The following is a 21,899-nucleotide window of genomic DNA, read 5'->3' as shown; positions in this document are numbered from 1 at the left end:
CTCTACCAATGAGACAGCTGCCCGGCGGCGCTCAGGTCGAACCAATCATAAGGCCGGAAGGGGCGGGAACTAGGATACGTGGCTGAGCGCGCGCGGTGGGGCGGGAGGTTTGGGGTCAAGGAGCAAACTCTGCACAAGATGGCGGCGGTAGCGGCAGTGGCGGCGCGTAGGAGGCGGTGAGGAGCCCGGAATCTGGGGGCGCGCCCGGGACGCCCCCAGATCCCCCAAGTCCCATTCCACTCCTTCCTGTGTGTCTCTTGACACTCTGCCACCCCCGGCCTCGTGAGGAACCTTTGTTCCTATGGAGGCGGCCTCAGACGCCTCCGGTCTCCCCGTGGTAGATCCGAGCGACGCTGGGGGCCTTGCCTCTGGGGCTCCGGGCTCCCGCCCGGCGGTTTAGTAAAGCCACAGCTGTGCGTCTTTCTTGGTCTTGGCCGCTCTCAGCCGCCGCCCTCCTTTGGCTGCTTGCGGCGGTCAACGTCGCCGCCCCCTTCCTGCAGTGCCCGGGGTCGTCGGGGCGGGGGAAAAGATGCGGCCTGGCCCCGGGGAATGCAGCCTGCGGCCCCGCGGCCCCTCGGCTGAGCTGGAAGCACCGGGCCAGCAGTTAAGCCTGTACTACCCTTCTGGCTCTACCCTGTAGAGCTCCGAATCCTCCTCTGCCCTTGTCTTCACGTGAGCACCAGCTCTGGCTTAGTTCAGTGTCCACGGTCGCTGGGCACGGCCCAGGGTCCAGTAAGCTCACGGCGTGGATGGTGTTGCTCAAACACAACATGTAATCGAATGGCTTGGTCCACGCTCTCGGGTTTATATTACTGGGAAAAAAAAAGATTCGAAACATATCACCAGTGCCACAAATGTTTACTAGGACCTAACGGATATACTGGGGTGGGGTAGGCGTGTACTCTCCAAAGCGATGAAGAAAGCGTGGATCATAAACTCAGTTCCCTGGGAGCCTGTGATCTGAAACAATAAATGCGTGCAACTTGCCCTGCAGCTTATTCCTGACTTTGGCCTATGAACACCTCTCTTGGGGTGGTCAAGGCATCCGTGAATTCCTTAGGGCCCTCCAACAGGTCATATCTGAAAGATGCTTTAGGAATCCTATCTCCATTGGCATCTTTCCGAACCAATTTTACAGACTGTGCAAATAGGGCCCCAGAGGGTATTTAACTCACTGTACGTCTTTTTTTTTTTTGAGAGACAGAGTCTCGCTCTGTTGCCCAGGCTGGAGTGCAGTGGCTAGATCTCGGCTCACTGCAAGCTCCGCCTCCTGGGTTCACGCCATTCTCCTGCCTCAGCCTCCCGAGTAGCTGGGACTACAGGCACCCGCCACCACGCCTGGCTATTTTTTTGTATTTTTAGTAGAGACGGGGTTTCACTATGTTGGTGAGGATGATCTCGATCTCTTGACCTCGTGATCCACCCGCCTCGGCCTCCCAAAGTGCTGGGATTACAGGCGTGAGCCACCGCGCCCGGCCTCAACTCACTGTACTTGTATTTACTGCTGCTTTTGGCAGGTGGACGTGGGTCAGTGGCCAAGAGTGCCTGTTGCAGTCACTCAGGTCACTCACTGCAGGACCTGTGCCGCATGCCTTGCTATGGAGTTTTGTGGTAGCATTTATTCTGCTTGGCCTATTAAACCACAGTGCCTAGTGTTTTCTTCATTTTTCTGTCTGGCCTGCTGTGGAACAGTTGTTTCGTACATTCCTCTGGAGCTGGAGGAGAGTCCTGTGATGAGATCATAGTACACTCTGTGATCTCATTTCTGGTAATTTTCTTTTAGCTTTCAAGCAGATGCTGAAGCTAATGCTAGATAACTAGATACAATGTGTATAATAGATCCTGTCTTTAGTTACCTTATTATAGGTTGTCAACTTTTATTTATTTATTTATTTGTTTGTTTACTTATTGAGACAGGGTCTCGCTCTGTTGCCTAGGATGGAGTGCAGGGGTGCAATCTCGGCTTACTCCAGCTTCCACCTCCCGAGTTCAAGCGATTCTCCTGCCTCATCCTCCCGAGTCCTGGGATTACAGACGTGTGCCACCGCACCCAGCTAATTTTTGTATTTTTAGTAGACACCACATTGACCAGTCTTAATTAATTTACTTTTTTGAGACAGAGTCTTGTGCTGTGGCCCAGGCTGGAGAGCGGTGGTGCAATCGTAGCTCATGCAGCCTCAAACTCCTGCGTTCAGGCAGTCCTCCGGCTTCAGCCTCCTGATTAGCTGGGACTACAGGCACCTGCCACCATGCCTCGCTACTCTTTTTTTTTTTAAGTAGAGACGAGGTCTTGCTGTGTTGCCCAATCTTCCCTTTTTGACCTCCCAAAGTGCTAGGATTATAGACGTGAGCCACTGTGCCTGGCTAGTTGTAAAACTTTATTGCTTAGAAGAACCCTCCCACCCCCAGTTTGAAACACTTTCTCAGAGTATGCTCGTATTCTGCCCATATCAGTGTCACTGGGAGAGCATGTTTAAAATGTGGTGTCAGCCGGGCACGATGGCTCACACCTGTAATCCCAGCACTTTGGGAGGCCGAGGCTGGCGGATCACCTGAGGTTGGGAGTTCGAGACCAGCCTGACCAACACAGAGAAACCCCGTCTCTACTAAAAATACAAAATTAGCCGAGTGTGGTGGCACACGCCTGTAATCCCAGCTACTTGGGAGGCAGAGGCAGGAGAATTGCTTGAACCCGCGAGGCAGAGGTGGTGGTGAGCCGAGATCGTGCCATTGCACTCCAGCATGGGCAACAAGAGTGAAACTCAGTTTCAAAAAAATTAAAAATAAAATGCGGTATCCAGGGTGGGTGCAGTGGCTCACGCCTGTAATTCCAGCATTTTGGAAGGCCAAGGTGGAAAGATGGCTTTAGCCTAGAAGTTCAAGATAAGCCTGGGCAACTTTTTTTTCTTGTTTTTGAGACAGAGTCACACTTTGTCACCCAGGCTAGAGTGCAGTGGTGCGATCTCGGCTCACTGCAACCTCTGACTCCCAGGCTCAAACCATTCTCGTTCCTCAGCCTCCCCAGTAGCTGGGATTATAGGCATGTGCCACTACGCCTGGCTAATTTTTGTATATATCTATTTTTTTTAGGTGGTGTTTCGCTGTGTCGCCCAGGCTGGAATGCAGTGGCACAACCTTGGCTCACTGCAACCTCTGCCTCCCGGGTTCAAGCAATTTTCCTGCCTCAGCCTCCTGAGTAGCTGGGACTGCAGGCGTGTGCCACCATGCCCTGTTAATTTTTTTTTTGTATTTTTAGTAGAGACGGGGTTTCATCATGTTGGCCAGGCTGGCCTCGAACTCCTGACCTCAGGTGATCCACCCGCCTCAGCCTCACAAAGAGCTGGGATTACAGGTGTGAGCCACCACGCCCGGCCTAATTTTTGTATTTTTAGTAGAGATGGAGTTTCGCCATGTTGGCCAGGCTGGTCTAACTCCTGATCTCGTGATCTGCCCACCTGGGCCTCCCAAAGTGCCAAGATTATAGGTGTGAGCTACCATGCCTGGCTGATTCTTAACAGACATTAAAATTTGAGAATCTCTGTTTAGGATTTACTCAGAATCCTAAGGATGAATCCTGGATGAATATATTCTTCAAACTAACTTATTTAAATAAGCCTATTAGTCTCTTATCTGTCATTTCATAGCACATTGGGAAATTGACAATTCGTGGTAACCTTGGGATGACGGTCCTCAATGAGACAGGCCCATTTCATCCTGCTAGTGATTAGTGTGCTGTATTGTGCATCATGGTAAAGCACATGGGCCCCAGAGTCAAGCACAACTGGGTTCAGTTCGTTTCATCCCTTACCAGCTATTTAATCTTGGGTGAACTATTCAACCTTTTATGCTTTAATTTTCCCATCTGGAAATAAACCCCAACCCTATATTCACCAAGAAAACAATGGAAGAAAGGGAAAAGAAGATGCATGTAAAGAAGTGGTTGTGAACCCAGGTTGCTCATTAGAGTTGTTTAGGGAACTTTAAAAAAACTTTAGCCAGTGGGGCGCGATGACACAACGCCTGTAATCCCAGCACTGTGGGAGACTGAGACGGGCAGATCCAGGTCAGGAGTTCGATACGAGCCTGGCCAACATGATGAAACCCTGTCTCTACTAAAAATACAAAAAATTAGCTGGGCATGGTGGTGGGCACCTGTAATCCTAGCTGCTCGGGAGGCTGAGGCGGGAGAATCGCTTGAACCCAGGAGGCAGAGGTTGCAGTGAGCTGAGATCACGTCACTGCACTCCAACCTGGGTGACAGAGCAAGACTCCATCTCAAAAAAAAAAAAATTCTGATGCCCAGGCTTCTCTCTGATTAAGTTAAAATCTTTAGAAGTGAGACCAGGTCACTGATATTGTTAAAAACTGCAGGCAGGCTGGGCACAGTGGCTGACACTATAATCCCAACACTTTGGGAGGCCAAGATGGGAGGACTGCTTGAGCCCAGGAGTTTAAGACCAGCCTGGGCAACAAAGTGAGGCCCTGTTGCTACCAAAAAAATTTTTTATTTATTTTTTTTGAGTCAGAGTCATGCTCTGTTGCCCAGGCTGGAGTGCAATGGCGTGATCTGCTCACTGTAACCTCCACCTCCTGGTTCAAGCAGTTCTCCTGCCTCAGCCTCCTGAATAGCTGGGATTACAGGCCCCTGCTCCCATGCCTGGCTAATTTTTGTATTTTTAGTAGAGATGGGGTTTCACCATATTGGCCAGGCTGGTCTCTTTGCCAGGCTGGTCTCGAACTCCTGACCTTGTGATCCGCCCACCCCGGCCTCCCAAAGTGCTGGGATTACAGGTGTGAGCCACTGCGCCTGGCCAGAAAAAAAAAAACAACACAACTTTTTAAAAAATTAGCTGGGTGCTGTGGCGAGCAACTGTAGTCCCAGCTACTTGGGAGGGCGAGGCAGGTGGATCACCTGAGGTCAGGAATTCAAGACCAGCCTGGCCAACATGGTGAAACTCCGTCTCTACCAAAAATACAAAAATTAGCTGGGCATGGTGGCGTGCTCCTGTAATTCAGTTACTTAGGAGGTTGAGGCACGGGAATTGCTTGAACCTGGGAGGCGGAGGTTACAGTGAGCTGAGATCATGCCATGGCACTCTAGCCTGGGTGATGGAGTGAGACTGTCTCAAAAAAAGCAAAAAACAAAAACTGCAGGCAGAATTAAAAACTAGTAATATAAAGTGATTACCCAGGCCCCAGGGGTGCATTAGGGCTCAGAACATTTTAGCTATTGTTATTTTTTTTCAGCTTTGGGTAGTGATGGTGGTGTTTTGAAGATACAGGAGTAGAAATCAGAGAAACAGGCTGCCTAGGGTGCTAGGGATGTTAGGACCCTAGGAACTGTAACCAGCAGGTTAGCTGAGGGTACATCTTTTTTTTTTTTTTTCTGAGAGTTTTGCTCCATCACCTAGGCTGGAGTGCAGTGGCACAATCTTGGCTCACTGCAACCTCTGCCTCCCGGGTTCAAGCGATTCTCATGCCTCAGCCTCCCGAGTAGCTGTGACTACAGATGCTCAACGCCATGCCCAGCTAATTTTTGTATTTTAAGTAGAGATGGGGTTTCATCATGTTGGCCAGGCTGGTCTTGAACTCCTGACCTCAAGTGATCCACCCGCCTCAGCCTCCCAAAGTGGTGGGATTACAGACGTGACATGAGCCACTGTGCCCGGCCTTCATGTTTAGCTCTTTAACTTTGCATCCACCTAATGCCTTGCCGATAGAAAGATGTGGCTTGCTTTGTTTCTCTGTTCCACGCATATGGTACTACCATTTCCTCTGAGACTGGCTGTTACTGCTCCTTTCCTCTGAGAGGCTGATGTCACCAGAGTCAACACCAGGGCCTCTGAAGGTGAAAGATCCTCTGTGTACTCTGCCTTTTTTTTTTTTTGAGAGGGAGTTTTACTTTGTCGCCCAGGCTGGAGTGCAGTGGAGTGATCTCAGCTCACTGCAAGCTCCACCTCCCAGGTTCACACCATTCTCCTGCCTCAGCCTCCCGAGTAGCTGGGACTACAGCTGCCCACCACCACGCCTGGCTAATTTTTTGTATTTTTAATAGAGACAGAGTTTCACCGTGTTAGCCTGGATGGTCTCGAACTCCTGACCTCGTGATCTGTCGGCCTTGGCCTCCCAAAGTGCTGGGATTACAGGCATGAGCCACCGCACCCGGCCCTTTTTTTTTTTTTTTTTTTTGGAGATGGAGTCTCACTCTGTCACCCAGGCTGGAGTGCAGTGGTGCGATCTCGACTCACTGCAAGTTCTGCCTCCCGGATTCATGCCATTCTCCAGCTCCAGCCTCCCAAGTAGCTGGGACTACAGACGCCTGCCACCACGCCCGGCTAATTTTTTGTATTTTTAGTAGAGACGGGGTTTCACTGTGTTAGCCAGGATGGTCTCGATCTCCTGACCTCGTGATCCGCCCACTTCAGCCTCCCAGAGTGCTGGGATTACAGGCGTGAGCCACCGCGCCCAGCCTACTCTGCCTTTCAAAGGGAAGGTGTGAGTGAGCCAACTTCTCAGGCCTGATCCTTAACCCTGTGTCCACTCTGCCTTGTTTTGTATTTGATGTGACTACATCTTTCTCCCCTCTTTCCTCAACTATCTTCTAGTGCTATGACAGGAAGAAGCTTTTCCTTTTGAAGGGGGCCCCTTCTGACCCCCATGCTGATTGCTCTGTCTTTGTCCTTTTCTCCTTAGGTATTGGGCGTCTTTGGTACTGGCTTTTTTAGGGGTCTGCCTGGGAATTACCTTTGCTGTGGATAGAAGCAACTTTAAGACCTGTGAAGAGAGTTCTTTCTGCAAGTATGATATTTCTGGGAGACAGGGATGGAATGTAGGGTAATGTGGGAGATGTCTGTGGCAGATGGAGTGCCTGAGGACACTGCAGGTGATAGAGGGACTTAGGGACATTGCAGGTGGCCTTTACCTTACTTCCCAACCCTTCACTTGGCAGGCGACAGAGAAGCATACGGCCAGGCCTCTCTCCATACCGAGCCTTGCTGGACTCTCTACAGCTTGGTCCTGATTCCCTCACGGTCCATCTGATCCATGAGGTCACCAAGGTCAGGAGAAACAAGGAAGAGTCTGGTGGGGGTGGGGCAATGGCTGTGGGGTAATTTGGAAAGGGGGAAATTGTGGCCAACATCTTGTCCCAGCCTAATCTTTGGACTTTTACTTTATGAAGAAATGTGATCTTGGCCTTTAGGCAAAGGGCTCAAAGGAAGAAACCCCTTAGGAGAGAATGGGTTCAAAGAGCATTCCATGGTGTATCCCATTTCCTTTCTCCAGATCCAAACCTCTGTCCCCGCAGGTGTTGCTGGTGCTAGAGCTTCAGGGGCTTCAAAAGAACATGACTCGGTTCAGGATTGATGAGCTGGAGCCTCGGCGACCCCGATACCGTGTACCAGATGTTTTGGTGGCTGATCCACCAATAGCCCGGTAAATTTTTCCTGAGAAACATCCATTTCTGTGGCCCCTTTCTCCTTCCTGATGAACCTTTTTTTGGTTGCTGACATTCTTTCCCAAAATAAGGTAGTAGTTAACTAGCATAGCACCTTGCCATACTCCTCAACCTTTCCCCACCTCTTCTTCTGTTTCACTTTTCTCTTTATCCCTTTATCCTCATTCATTCATTCAGCAAACAATTATTGCTTTTTCCTCCCTGACAGGGCTGGGCTGGATGCTGGTTATATAAGCAGAAATAAACAAGGCCCTGTTTATTTACAGATCTAGTTCTCCAGGAATACAATGTCTACCTGCTTGCTTGTTTGCTTCCTTCCTTCCTTCCTTCCTTCCTCCCTCCCTCCTTTCCTTTTCCTTAGATATTCAGAATAGGATTACTCAGATTCTTGTGTCATGATACTCTGTCATCAGTGTTCCATGCATCCATCCATGACTTTCTCTTAAATATGTAATTTAGAAAATAACATAGTGGCTGGGCATGGTGGCTCAACACCTGTAATCCCAGCACTTTGGGAGGTCGAGGTGGGCAGATCATGAGGTCAGGAGTTGGAGACCAGCTTGGCCAACATAGTGAAACCCCATCTCTACTAAAAATACAAAAATCAGCCAGGTGTGGTGGTGCGGACCTGTAATCCCAGCTACTCAGGAGGCTGAGGCAGGACGGTTACTTGAACCCAGGAGGCAGAGGTTGCAGTGAGCCGAGATTGTGTCACTGCACTACAGCCTGGGCGACAGAGTGAGACTCCGTCTCAAATACTCCACCCTATAAACTCTTCACTCAGCCCAACCCGCACTGTCCTGTACCCTTGACGGCTCCAGACGTAGGTAGTCGTTATTCTGAAGCTTATTCTTCCTTTGCCTTTTTTTTGTTCTTACAGTTGTATTATGTGTGTATACATATGCACACATATGTCTGTGTGCCTAAGCAATAAATTATATATATTTTTTGTTTTTGAGCTTTACAGAGGAAGTATCTTAGTGCATGTGGTCTTCTGGGGTTTCCGTTTTTTCTTTTTTTTTTTTTGAGATGGAGTCTCACTGTCTCCCAGGCTGGAGTACAGTGGCGTGATCTGCGTTAGCCAGGATGGTCTCAATCTCCTGACCTCGTGATCCGCCCGCCTCAGCCTCCCAAAGTGCTGGGATTACAGGTGTGAGCCACCGCGCCCGGCTGGGTTTCCGTTTTTCACATAACTTTATTTAATTCCATTTCATATAGCTCTAGTTCATTCATTTTTACTGCTGCATATTATTATGTTGTATGAATATACCCCAACTGATTAATCCATTTTTAGGTTGATAAGCCTTGGGGTTGTTTCCAGTGTTTTGCTAGCCAAAGTGTTGCTACGAACCTTCTTGTACATGTCTCCTGTTATCCTTGCTTGGGAGTTTCTCTTTGGTGTATAACTAGGAGAGGAATTGCAGGATTGTAGAATATGGAGATGATCAGCTTCCCAAGATAAAGCCAAAGTGGTTTACCAATTTACACTTCCACCAGTGATTTATAAGAAGCCCTCATTGAAGCTGGGCAAGCCAGGATGGTCTCGATCTCCTGACATCGTGATCTGCCCATCTCAGCCTCCCAAAGTGCTGGGATTACAGGCTTGAGCCACCACGCCCGGCCAGCCTTCCCTATTATTAATATGACTATGGTTCATTTGTGATACCTAGTGAATTGATAGTGATACATTAGTTACTAAAGTTCATACTTGAGGTTTCTTTAGTTTTTGTGTATGTTCTTTTTCTGTTCCAGGATTTCATCCAGGATATGTTATTACATTTAGTTGTCATGTTTCCTTAGGGCCCTCTAGACTGATAAAATTTCTTAGACTTTTCCTTTTTCTTAACGATCCTAAAGGTACTTTTGATAAACAGAAATTCCTAATTTTAATGTGTTTAGATGTATCAGTCTTTTACCTTCTGTTGTTAGCCTTTTCTTTGTTGTGTTTAGTCTTTCTCTACCTCAAGGTCAGAAAAAAAAATATATATATATATATATTTTTTGAGACAGAGTCTTGCTCTGTTGCTTAGGCTGAGTGCAGTAGTGCGATCTTGGCTCACCACAACCTCCGCCTCCTGTGTTGAAGCGATTCTTTCTTCAGCGTCAGCCTCCCGAGTAGCTGGGACTACAGGCATGCACCACTATGCCTGAGTAGCTGGGACTACAGGCGTGCACCACTATGCCCGAGTAGCTGGGACTGCAGGCTCATGCCACTATGCCCAAGTAGCTGGGACTACAGGCGTGCGTCACTATACCCGGCTACTTTTTGTATTTTTAGTAGAGACAGGGTTTCACTATGTTGACCAGGCTGGTCTCGAACTCCTGACCTCATGATCCACCTGCCTTGGCCTCCGAAAGTGCTGAGATTACAGGAATGAGCCACCATGCCTGGCCAAAAATATATTTTTAAATTTTCTTCTAACACTTTTGCTTTCATTTATTTACTTATTTTGAGATCAGGTTATGAGACTGGCTAATTTTTGTATTTTTGGTAGAGATGGGTTTTCGCCATGTTGCCCAGTCTGGTCTTGAACACCAGGGCTCAAGCGATCCACCTGCCTCGGCCTCCCAAAGTGCTGGGATTACAATAGTGGGCCACCGAGCCCATCCTAAAGCTTTTACTTTTAAATTTTAAGCAGGCTGGGTGTGATGGCTCATACCTGTAATCCCAGCACTTCGAGAGGCCGAGACGGACAGATCACTTGAGGTCAGGAGTTCAAGACCAGCCTGGTCAACATGGTGAAACCCCGTCTCTACTGAAAATACAAAACTTAGCCAGGCGTGGTGGTGGGCGCCTGTAATTCTAGCTACTCGGGTGCCTGATGCACAAGAATCACTTGAAACTGGGAGGCAGAGGTTGCAATGAGCCGAGATTGTGCCACTGCACTCCAGTCTGGGTGATAGAGTGAGACTATCTTAAGAAAAAAAAATTTTTTAAGTCATAATCTTTCTGCAGTTGATACTTGTATCTGGTATTAGATAGAAATATGATATCAAGGGGTTGGGCGTGGTAGCTCATGCCTGTAATCCCAGCACTTTGGGAGGCCGAGGCAAGTGGATCACTTGAGGTCAGGAGTTTGAGATTAGCCTGGCCAACATGGCGAAAAATCATATCTCCTAAAAATACAAAAAAAAATTAGCCGGGTGTGGTGGCACCTGCCTGTAATATCAGTTACTAGGCAGGCTGAGTCAGGAGAATCACTTGAACCTGGAAGGTGGAGGTTGCAGTGAGCCAAGGTTGTGCCACTGTGCTCCAGCCTGGGCAACAGAGCGAGACTCCATCTCAAAAAAAAAAAAAAAAAAAAAAGAAGTACATCATTTTTCTTCATATTTGGAAAATCATTTTTTTTCCTATATGGAAAATGTTTTTTCAGTTCCATTTTTGAATAGTTCTCCTTTCCTCTCTCATGTGCTATGCCACCTCTTAGTATTTAGTACATTTAAAAAAGTAATAAGTGGCCAGGCACAGTGGCTCACGCCTGTAATCCCAGCACTTTGCGAGGCCGAGGTGGGTGGATCACCTGAGGTCAGGAGTTTGAGACCAGCCTCAACATGAAGAAACCCTATCTCTACTAAAAATACAAAATTAGCCAGGTGTGGTGGTGCATGCCTGTAATCCCAGCTATTTGGAGGCTGAGGCAGGAGAATTGCTTGAACCTGGGAGACGGAGGTTGCGGTGAGCTGAGATTGCGCCATTGCACTCCAGCCTGGGCAACGAGAGTGAAACTCCGTCTCAAAAAAGAAAAAAAAAGTAATAAATATGCTTGGGTCTGTTTCTGGGCCCTTTGGTTCTGTTTATTAACTTGTCTATCCCTGCTCTGTTACCACACTGCCTATTTCTCTTAACAGGTAGATTTCGCCCGGTCTTCTAAAGTGTCATTACTCCTCTTGGCCCTTTGTACTTCTTTATATTTCTTTTGATATGTTTCCCAGGCTTTCTGTCTCTGGTCGTGATGAGAACAGTGTGGAGTTAACCATGGCTGAGGGACCCTACAAGATCATCTTGACAGCACGGCCATTCCGCCTTGACCTACTAGAGGACCGAAGTCTTTTGCTTAGTGTCAATGCCCGAGGACTCTTGGAGTTTGAGCACCAGAGGGCCCCTAGGGTCTCGTGAGTACAGGGGTTGGGACTGCAGGGAACCTAGTGTGAAAGAGCGTAGGGGTGTTGTGAGGTCTGGCACGGGGAGGAGACGGTGGTGGGACAGCCAGGTAGGGCCTGGGGGCTGGGAGAAGCTCTCTGTCAGGGAGGGTAGGAACCAGACCCGGGTGCGGTTTTTTCCATTTCCTGTACAGACCAGGAGGCAGTCACTTTTGTCCCTGAGCTGTACCCTGGGCATCTCTGGGAGGCCTGCCTGGGTCTGTGTCTCCTTCTTCCCCTTCTCACATCATCACATTTCCCAGATTTATTTTCTTCGTTTTTATTTATTTATTTTTTTGGTTTCTTTTTCCCCCCATCTCTGGAAGTTTGTCGACTGAAACTCACTTTTATGTTTCTGTTTTTGTGTTGGTTTTGTGCCTCTTTTTCCCCTTCCCTACCCATCTCCTCCTGCCCCAGTTTCTCGGATAAGGTTAATCTCACGCTTGGTAGCATATGGGATAAGATCAAGAACCTTTTCTCTAGGTAAATCCATGGCCACCGGTACTGTATCTGTTCCTCTGCCCTTACCCATTCCTCACTCTAGCCTTCAGGGGGAGGTGCCCCAGACCCTTCCAGCCTTTCACTCACCCCACTTTCCCCTGCCGTGTGATGTCTGGTCCTGTTACCTGTTACCCTGGCTGGGAGCCCCCAGAAGAAGGAAGGTGAGATACTGAAAGTCAGGTCCTTCGGGAATGTAGGGAGCTTATTGCTTTGCCAGGGGATGGAGAGATGCTGCCTATTGCTGGGGTTCCTGACTCTCAGCTGAGGGGCACCTGAGGTTCTGGGCAGAGCTACTTGCCCTTGAAAGCATTTTTTGGCAGAATCTCTTGAAGTCCCTATGTATGTCTGTAGAGGCTTGGTATAGTATGACCCACATGCCTTTGCAAAGCCATTGTGTCAGGCCAGGAGGCTGAGGCCCAGGGAGAGCACTTGGGGCCAGAATCTCTCAGTAGAGGCAACAGAGCCAGGATTGGCATTCATAACCCAGGCCCCTGAATCATCCTGCCTTTCTCTTCTGGGATGTTGACAGAGGCTGGTGTTCAGGCCTGTGCCTCCTGGTGGCACTTATTCCTCATTTTCCTTTCTCATTTCTCTCCCCATCCTTTGCAAACTTATCTGCTCATTGTGGGTTCCCTCTCCAAGCTTTAACATTTAGTCCCTTCCTCCAATGCCTTCGTTCCTTTGGACCCTTGGCTCTCTATTCCCCAACCCCTCCTTCCACTAGCCCCTCGTCCCTGCCCCCTCTGGATTGGAGCAGACAGCTCTCCTACCTTCCAGGCAAGGATCAAAAGACCCAGCTGAGGGCGATGGGGCCCAGCCTGAGGAAACACCCAGGGATGGCGACAAGGCAAGTTGGAGCGGGTGGGTGGTTGGAGGATAGGGCTGGCTGGGAGGGTGGAGGGGAGAGGCCCATGAGAAACTTGAAATTAGTCTCCCCATTAGGGATGGGATTTAGTTGATGGGAGCGGGGAAAGAGAGAACTGGTATGATTGGAGAGTGGTCCTCTTTTCTTCTTAACAGCCAGAGGAGACTCAGGGGAAGGCAGAGAAAGATGAGCCAGGAGCCTGGGAGGAGACATTCAAAACTCACTCTGACAGCAAGCCGTATGGTGAGGGGCTCGGTTTCCTTGGGCTGGGGTGCAGGGCTCCTTTCCAAGCAGAGGCTCTGAAGCTTGTTTGTTTTTCTTCCAGGCCCCATGTCTGTGGGTTTGGACTTCTCTCTGCCAGGCATGGAGCATGTCTATGGGATCCCTGAGCATGCAGACAACCTGAGGCTGAAGGTCACTGAGTGAGTCCTATGGTGACATCAGGAAGATGGAGGTGGGCAGGAAGGAGTCAGGCCTTTAGGGAGATGGGTGTGCATATTGGATACTCTAGGCAAGCATGGGTCATTTCTTGTGTCCAGAATCACCTTTGGTGATAGAAAATTTTTTGAGAAAGGACAAGAGGAGCCTTTGCTTATCTCTCACCTGTGTCTGTGGAGTGGTGTTAGCATATAACGCAGCCTGGGGCCAGTTAGCAGCCCAAGTCTGTCTGTTTGCCTGCAGGGGTGGGGAGCCATATCGCCTCTACAATTTGGATGTGTTCCAGTATGAGCTGTACAACCCAATGGCCTTGTATGGGTCTGTGCCTGTGCTCCTGGCACACAACCCTCATCGCGACTTGGGCATCTTCTGGCTCAATGCTGCAGAGACCTGGGTTGATATATCTTCCAACACTGCCGGGAAGGTGAGAGCACAGGCACGGGGAAAAAGGAGGGAGTGAAGCTTCCAGGCCTTGAGGCAAATAGGTATACTAGGGGCATTAGCTATTTGGGGACTGGGTTTAAGAAGGGGCTGTGGGCCTGGTGGGCAGCATTTGAGTTCCCTAATCACTCCCAGGTGACACGCTCACTCACATTCTTAGGGAAGGCATTGCCTATTCTGGGCTGACGGAATGCACTTATTATCAGTGTGTTATGTGCTAGGTACTCTTCTGGGTGCTGGGGATATAGTGTTAACTGAGGTTGAAAAGGTTCTGGGCTGGGTGTGGTGGCTCATGCCTGTAATCCCAGCACTTTGGGAGGCTGAGGTGGGCGGATCACCTGAGGTCAGAAGTTGGAGACCAGCCTGGCCAACATGGCGAAACCTCATCTCTACTAGAAAAACAAAAATTAGCAGGGTGTGGCGGCGGACTCCTGTAATCCCAGCTATTCGGAAGGCTAAGGCAGGTTAATTGCATGAATCTGGTTGGTGGAGGTTGCAGTGAGCGGAGATTTCACCACTGCACTCCAGCCTGGGTGACAGAGTGAGACTCTGTTTCAGAAAAAAAAAAAAGAAAGGTTCTGACTCACAGGGAGGAAGACACGTTAAACACATAACAAAGGAGGGAAGATGGGGCCGGGCATGATGGCTCACGTCTGTAATCCCAGCACTTGGGGAGGCTGAGGCAAGAGGATCGCTTGAGGCCAGGAGTTCGAGACCAGCCTGGGCAACATGGCGAGACCCCATCTCTATAAAAACATTTGAAAAATAAAAATAATAAGCAAGATGATGCCGGGTGCAGTGGCTCCCACCTCTAATCCCAGCACTTTGGGAGGGCGAGGTGGACAGATCACAAGGTCAAGAGATCGAGACCATCCTGGCCAACATTGTGAAACCCTGTTTCTACTGAAAATACAAAAGTTAGCTGGGTGTGGTGGTGTGCGCCTGTAGTCTTAGCTACTCGGGAGGCTGAGGCAGGAGAACTGGTTGAACTGGGGAGGTGGAGATTGCAGTGAGCTAAGATCACACCATTGCACTCCAGCCTGGCAAAAGAGTGAGACTCTGTCTAAAAAAAAAAAAAAGGAATGCAAGATGAGTTTGGGGTGATTAAGTGCTAACAAAGACATGAAAGAGCGTCTTTGTTAGCACTTAACCACCCCAAACTGGTGGGGTAGGGGTGGGGGCTGTACTGCTTTAGATAGTGTGGTCTAGGAAAGCCTCACTGAAGAGGCCCCGTTTAGTCTTACCGAAAGCAACTTACACGAGCCAGCTCTGTGTGGACTCTGGGAGAAAATTGCTACTTTTTGTCTTGGGGTTGGAAAATGGGAGGGCAGGAGGTGTCTGACCCCTTTGTGGTCACCTGTACAGACCCTGTTTGGGAAGATGATGGACTACCTGCAGGGCTCTGGGGAGACCCCACAGACAGATGTTCGCTGGATGTCAGAGACTGGCATCATTGACGTCTTCCTGCTGCTGGGGCCCTCCATCTCTGATGTTTTTCGGCAATATGCTAGTCTCACAGGTACATGGTTTTCCCTGCCTCATTCTTCTGCTCTTTTCTTGTCGGGTGATTCTATGTGTTTTCAGAGATCCTGTGCCCCAGCTTGTTTTCTAGGTTTATACCCCTCAGCCTGCCTCTAGTTCACAAGCCTCCCTCAGTTTTTGGGTGTTGGGCCTGATCCTCCTTGTGACCCCCATCCCTCGATGAACCTGCAGGAACCCAGGCGTTGCCCCCACTCTTCTCCCTCGGCTACCACCAGAGCCGTTGGAACTACCGGGACGAGGCTGATGTGCTGGAAGTGGATCAGGGCTTTGATGATCACAACCTGCCCTGTGATGTCATCTGGCTAGACATTGAACATGCTGATGGCAAGCGGTATTTCACCTGGGACCCCAGTCGCTTCCCTCAGCCCCGCACCATGCTTGAGCGCTTGGCTTCTAAGAGGCGGAAGGTAAGGGGTTGCAGTCACGCTTGGTCTTCTCAGGGTAGGGCTGAAGCATAGTTTAGCCTTAAAGAGACCTGAACACCCCTGTTCCTTGCCCCCAGCTGGTGGCCATCGTAGACCCCCACATCAAGGTGGACTCCGGCTACCGAGTTCACGAGGAGCTGCGGAACCTGGGGCTGTATGTTAAAACCCGGGATGGCTCTGACTATGAGGGCTGGTGCTGGCCAGGTAAGCAGACCCAGAATTGAGGGAGAGGTGATTGGCCAGGGGGGTAGAATGGTGGCTCTTTTGCCCCTTAGGGGATTGAGAGCCACCCTTAACTTCTCCCAGGCTCAGCTGGTTACCCTGACTTCACTAATCCCACGATGAGGGCCTGGTGGGCTAACATGTTCAGCTATGACAATTATGAGGTAGGGAAGGCCTCTCCCCATGACCTGCGTCTGTCTGTTCCACCTGCCTCCCTGAATCTCTCTCCGCTTGCCAACCCTTCTATGGTTGATTGCCTGCAACATACAGGGGGCCTTGATGATCCGGGGAGGGCCCTGAAAAATGCATCTTTTTAGATTCCTAGGAGCTCTCTTCTCTGACACTGTTTGTCTTCTTCCTCCCCTCTGTCCTTCTGTCCCCATTTTCTGCCCACGTTCCCAGGGCTCAGCTCCCAACCTCTTTGTCTGGAATGACATGAACGAACCATCTGTGTTCAATGGTCCTGAGGTCACCATGCTCAAGGATGCCCAGCATTATGGGGGCTGGGAGCACCGGGATGTGCATAACATCTATGGCCTTTATGTGGTAAGGGCCTGAGAGAGGAGAGTTGGTGGAAAGAGGGAAAACAGCCCAGAGACTGAGGGCCTAGGGAACTTGCACCAGATGACAGCTGGCTTTTGCTCCTCACTACCCCTCTCTTCTCTTCTCACCCAGCACATGGCGACTGCTGATGGGCTGAGACAGCGCTCTGGGGGCATGGAACGCCCCTTTGTCCTGGCCAGGGCCTTCTTTGCTGGCTCCCAGCGCTTTGGTAAGGTTTAGAGAATGGAGCTGTGGCAGAAGGGTGTGAAGGCCAGATCTCAGGAGCCATGGACCTGGACCTGCCTCTCTGAGGAATGGGAGCCGCACACTGCATCTGTTTCCTCTCAGCTATGCGCTTTGAAGGAAGTCAGGGCGTGGGAGGTCCACTCCTTGTTCAAAAGTTCTTGTGAACTGCATCTTCAGCAGGGTTCTGGGGACCCAGAGCAGATGTGGGAGGTCAGCCATGTAAAAAGCTGAACTCCTTTACCATGTGCAAGCTCCCCACTTCTTGTCTTCCTCAGGAGCCGTGTGGACAGGGGACAACACTGCCGAGTGGGACCATTTGAAGATCTCTATTCCTATGTGTCTCAGCTTGGGGCTGGTGGGACTTTCCTTCTGTGGGGGTAAGACAGGGAGGAATTTGGGGTCTTGGTTTGGTGGGAAAGGGGCAAAGTAGAGGGCACAGGACCAAGGTGTTGTAAGCAAAGAGAGTTGAGAGTCCAAGTTAGGGCCTTGGGAAGTTTCTCAAGCAGTATCTCTCCTTCACCCTCTTTTCCAACCTGCTTCCTCTCTCTCCTCTACCAGCGGATGTGGGTGGCTTCTTCAAAAACCCAGAGCCAGAGCTGCTTGTGCGCTGGTACCAGATGGGTGCTTACCAGCCATTCTTCCGGGCACATGCCCACTTGGACACTGGGCGACGAGAGCCATGGCTGTTACCATCTCAGCACAATGATATAATCCGAGATGCCTTGGGCCAGCGATATTCTTTGCTGCCCTTCTGGTACACCCTCTTATATCAGGCCCATCGGGAAGGCATTCCTGTCATGAGGTGAGGCATTCACTTGGGCTGTGAAGAGTGGGCTGAGGTGGCTGGGGGTATTAGGGACTGGGCTTCATCTCTGGGTCTCTTTCTTCACTCACTACAGCCTTGTAAAGGATGGAAAATCATTAAGGTCAAGAGTGAAGGGGAGCTTAATGGAGATGAATAATAGTAAACATTTAAAGAAAATTGACAGCAGTCATAAGCTCTTTCAGAAAAATAAAACAGGGTAATGGGATTAGGTGGTCATAAAAACCCTTTTTGAGGCCGGGCACAGTGGCTCACACCTGTAATCCCAGCACTTTGGGAGGCTGAGGTGGGCAGATCACCTGAGGTCAGGAGTTTGAGACCAGCCTGGCCAACATGGCGAAACCCCATGTCTACTAAAAATACAAAAATTAGCTGGGCATCATGGCGCCTGTAATCCCAGCTACTCGGGAGGCTGAGGCATGAGAATCACTTGAACCCAGGAGGTAGAGGTTGCAGTGAGCCGAGATTGCTCTGCTGCATTCTAGCCTGGGTGACAGAGGGAGACTCCATCTCAAAAAAATGGAAAAAAAAAAAAAAAAAAACGTTTTGAGAAGAAGGCTGTGTGAGATGAGGCCTGAATGAATGGGACAGACCATGTTATGTAGGAAGAATCTTCCAAGCAGAGGGAATTGCAAGTACAAAAATTCTAAAGGAGAAATTAGTTATGTACTAGGAATAGAAAAAAACAGTATGTCTTGGGTAAAGAAGCAGAAGGAGAGCTAGGAGATGAGATTAAGAAGAAAGTGTGATCTGCTCCTGGAGGGCCTTGCAAGCCAGGGTTGCAACCCAGGGTTGTAAGCCAGGGCGGTGAAACATGCAAGGAGGCTACTGGCAGGCTGCTGTGCAGCATGGTTTCAGTAGAGGGCAGAGAAGAAGCAGGGAGATGGCTTAGGAAGTTAAATGACTAAGACTGGATTGTATAACTGAGACCTGAACCCCAACCCGACTGTCTGACTGCAAACTCCTGGGTCTTAACCCCTGTGCTGTTCTTTTCTTTTCTTTTTTTTTTTTGAGACAGAGTCTCACTCTCGTCCCCCAGGCTGGAGTGCGATGGTGTGATCTCGGCTCACTGAATGCACTCTGCCTCCCGGGTTCAAGTGATTCTCCAGCCTCAGCCTCCTGAGTAGCTGGGATCACAGGTGCCTGCCACCATGCCCGGCTAATTTTTGTATTTTTAGTAGAGACAGGGTTTCACCATGTTGGTCAGGCTGATCTCGAACTCCTGACCTCAGGTGATCTGCCCGCCTCGGCCTCCCAAAGTGTTGAGATTACAGGTGTGAGCCACCACACCCGGCCTATGCTGTTCTTTTCTTATTGCCAGTTCCTGGAGGAGCATCTCTGACTTGTGCCAAAATTGAAAAGTTTTCCTTTATTGTCTTTCTTCCTTCCTAGGCCCCTGTGGGTGCAGTATCCTCAGGATGTGACTACCTTCAATATAGATGATCAGTACTTGCTTGGTGAGAAATGAGGATAGTTGGTGGGGTTGGCTTTGGGCCAAGCAGCACTGTGGATGCCCAGGGAGGGACTAGTGAAGCTGGTGGTGCAGAGGGCAGGCACTTTGGTGTTCCCTGTTCTGGGAACTAATCCCCCTATTCAGAGTTGATTCTGGCATATTTTAGGGGATGCGTTGCTGGTTCACCCTGTATCAGACTCTGGAGCCCATGGTGTCCAGGTCTATCTGCCTGGCCAAGGGGAGGTGAGTTAAGGAAGGGCATGGTGGGGAAAGATGGTGGAAGCCAAAGGAGGCAAACAGGACGGGACCCCTGTGCACTGAGTGATCCGGTATCTTACCTCTTTTGTCACTCACAGGTGTGGTATGACATTCAAAGCTACCAGAAGCATCATGGTCCCCAGACCCTGTACCTGCCTGTAACTCTAAGCAGTGTGAGTAAGCCTGGTCTGGCCGCCGGTTCCATCTCCCTGTAAATTTCCAGAAGGGGAGGGAATGTGTGCCTTAGGGTCCAGTACCTATGTGGGCATACATGAGTAAGCAAAACATGCTGTGGGGCCCAAGGTTGGACAAGGGGGCAACTTCATCCTGGCATTGCTCTTGCCCTAGATCCCTGTGTTCCAGCGTGGAGGGACAATCGTGCCTCGATGGATGCGAGTGCGGCGGTCTTCAGAATGTATGAAGGATGACCCCATCACTCTCTTTGTTGCACTTAGCCCTCAGGTAAGTGCATAGGCAGCGAGTCTCCTCAGCCATTTGCCTGCCTTCCTAGGACTCAGTTCTCTGGGGTTGTGCCCCTCACTCCCTCTTGGGCTCAGGCGCTCACCTATCCCACTTCTTGCTCAGGGTACAGCTCAAGGAGAGCTCTTTCTGGATGATGGGCACACGTTCAACTATCAGACTCGCCAAGAGTTCCTGCTGCGTCGATTCTCATTCTCTGGCAACACCCTTGTCTCCAGGTAATGGGTCACCCACTCTTCCTTGGCTGCCTTTGCTGGGGCCTGATCCTTGTGGGGGCTCCCAGTTCACTGTGCTCTTTTCTCACATTCTGACCTTGCTTTGGGTCTCCTCCTTCCTTCTGTTCTGTTATTTTTCCCCCTGATGGACATCTGCTTTTACCATCTCCAGCTCAGCAGACCCTGAAGGACACTTTGAGACACCAATCTGGATTGAGCGGGTGGTGATAATAGGGGCTGGAAAGCCAGCAGCTGTGGTACTCCAGACAAAAGGTGAGTGACCAATCTGGCCCCTAGGATGGGGGAAGGAGGGGAAGCTGGGGCAGGTTTAGGGATGCCCTTGCCTGTAGGAACGTTGTTGTTATGCTATAGCCCATTGGTATGACTATGGCACTCTTTTATTCCTCCTCCAGGATCTCCAGAAAGCCGCCTGTCCTTCCAGCATGACCCTGAGACCTCTGTGTTGGTCCTGCGCAAGCCTGGCATCAATGTGGCATCTGATTGGAGTATTCACCTGCGATAACCTAAGGGATGTTCTGGGTTAGGGGGAGGGAAGGGGAGCATTAGTGCTGAGAGATATTCTTTCTTCTGCCTTGGAGTTCGGCCCTCCCCAGACTTCACTTATGCTAGTCTAAGACCCAGATTCTGCCAACATTTGGGCAGGATGAGAGGGCTGACCCTGGGCTCCAAATTCCTCTTGTGATCTCCTCACCTCTCCCACTCCATTGATACCAACTCTTTCCCTTCATTCCCCCAACATCCTGTTGCTCTAACTGGAGCACATTCACTTACGAACACCAGGAAACCACAGGGCCCTTGTCGCCCCTTCTCTTTCCCTTATTTAGGAGCCCTGAACTCCCCCAGACTATCCATTCATGCCTCTTGTATGTTGATGCCATTTCTTGGAAGAAGATGAGGGCAATGAGTTAGGGCTCCTTTTCCCCTTCCCTCCCACCAGATTGCTCTCCCACCTTTCATTTCTTCCTCCAGGCTTTACTCCCCTTTTTATGCCCCACCGATACACTGGGACCACCCCTTACCTGGGACAGGATGAATGGATCAAAGGAGTGAGGTTGCTAAGGAACATCCTTTTCCCTCTCATTCTACCCTTTTCCTCTCCCCGATTCCTTGTAGAGCTGCTGCAATTCTGAGAGGGGCAGTTCTACCTCCTCTGTCCCTCGGCAGAAAGACGTTTCCACACCTCTTAGGGGATGGGCATTAAACTTCTTTTGCCCCCTTCTTGTCCCCTTTGAGGGGCACTTAAGATGGAGAAATCAGTTGTGGTTTCAGTGAATCATGGTCACCTGTATTTATTGCTAGGAGAAGCCTGAGGGTGGGGGGAGATGATCATGTGTGCTGGGGTTGGCTGGAAGCCCTGGGTGGGGGGTTGGGGGAGGACTAATGGGGAGTCGGGGAATATTTGTGGGTATTTTTTTTACTTCCTCTTGGTTCCCAGCTGTGACACGTTTTGATCAAAGGAGAAACAATAAAGGGATAAACCATAAATAACTGGTGGTAGTCTGGATTCTAGTTCTAGCCTGAGCCACAGACCCTAGAAGCCTAGAGACCTTACATTTTCTTTCCTTTTTTTTTCTTTTTTGAGACTGAGTCTCACTCTGTTGCCCAGGCTGGAATGCAATGGCATGATCTGGGCTCATTGCAACCTCTGCCTCCCAGGTTCAAGCAGTTCTCGTGCCTCAACCTCCCGAGTCGCTGGGACTACAGGCATGCGCCACCATGCCCAGCTAATTTTTGTATTTTTATTAGAGATGGGGTTTCACCATGTTGGCCAGGCTGGTCTGGAACTCCTGACCTCAGGTGATCCGCCTGCCTCGGCCTCCCAAAGTGCTG

At 50.0% G+C, this 21,899-nt stretch overlaps 1 protein-coding gene across 2 annotated transcripts; it reads left to right on the top strand.

Moving 5' to 3' along the window:
- Positions 1 to 15: 15 nt before the first annotated feature.
- GANAB (glucosidase II alpha subunit) lies at positions 16 to 21,554 on the top strand. 2 transcript variants are annotated; one of them, XM_003828483.5, is made up of 25 exons: positions 16 to 176; positions 6,694 to 6,798; positions 6,950 to 7,058; positions 7,307 to 7,434; positions 11,390 to 11,569; positions 12,014 to 12,079; positions 12,875 to 12,944; positions 13,118 to 13,205; positions 13,288 to 13,384; positions 13,644 to 13,824; positions 15,207 to 15,360; positions 15,555 to 15,790; positions 15,886 to 16,012; positions 16,115 to 16,194; positions 16,433 to 16,576; positions 16,706 to 16,802; positions 17,095 to 17,196; positions 17,378 to 17,621; positions 19,035 to 19,099; positions 19,262 to 19,338; positions 19,452 to 19,526; positions 19,702 to 19,815; positions 19,939 to 20,051; positions 20,221 to 20,321; positions 20,462 to 21,554. In XM_003828483.5, the coding sequence occupies exons 1-25, from the start codon at positions 139 to 141 to the stop codon at positions 20,569 to 20,571; spliced, it is 2,901 nt and encodes a 966-aa protein (XP_003828531.1). In that variant the 5' UTR covers positions 16 to 138; the 3' UTR covers positions 20,572 to 21,554. The 2 variants fall into 2 exon arrangements, with proteins under 2 accessions (XP_003828531.1, XP_003828530.1); XM_003828482.6 differs by lacking the exon at positions 12,014 to 12,079 and having other exon boundaries at positions 56 to 176.
- The last annotated feature ends 345 nt before the right edge of the window (positions 21,555 to 21,899 follow it).

This window comes from Pan paniscus, chromosome 9 (genome assembly GCF_029289425.2).
Source record: "Pan paniscus chromosome 9, NHGRI_mPanPan1-v2.0_pri, whole genome shotgun sequence".
NCBI lineage: Eukaryota > Metazoa > Chordata > Mammalia > Primates > Hominidae > Pan > Pan paniscus.
The sequence above is the reverse complement of the archived record's forward strand: the minus strand, read 5'-3'. Positions and strand labels throughout refer to the sequence as shown.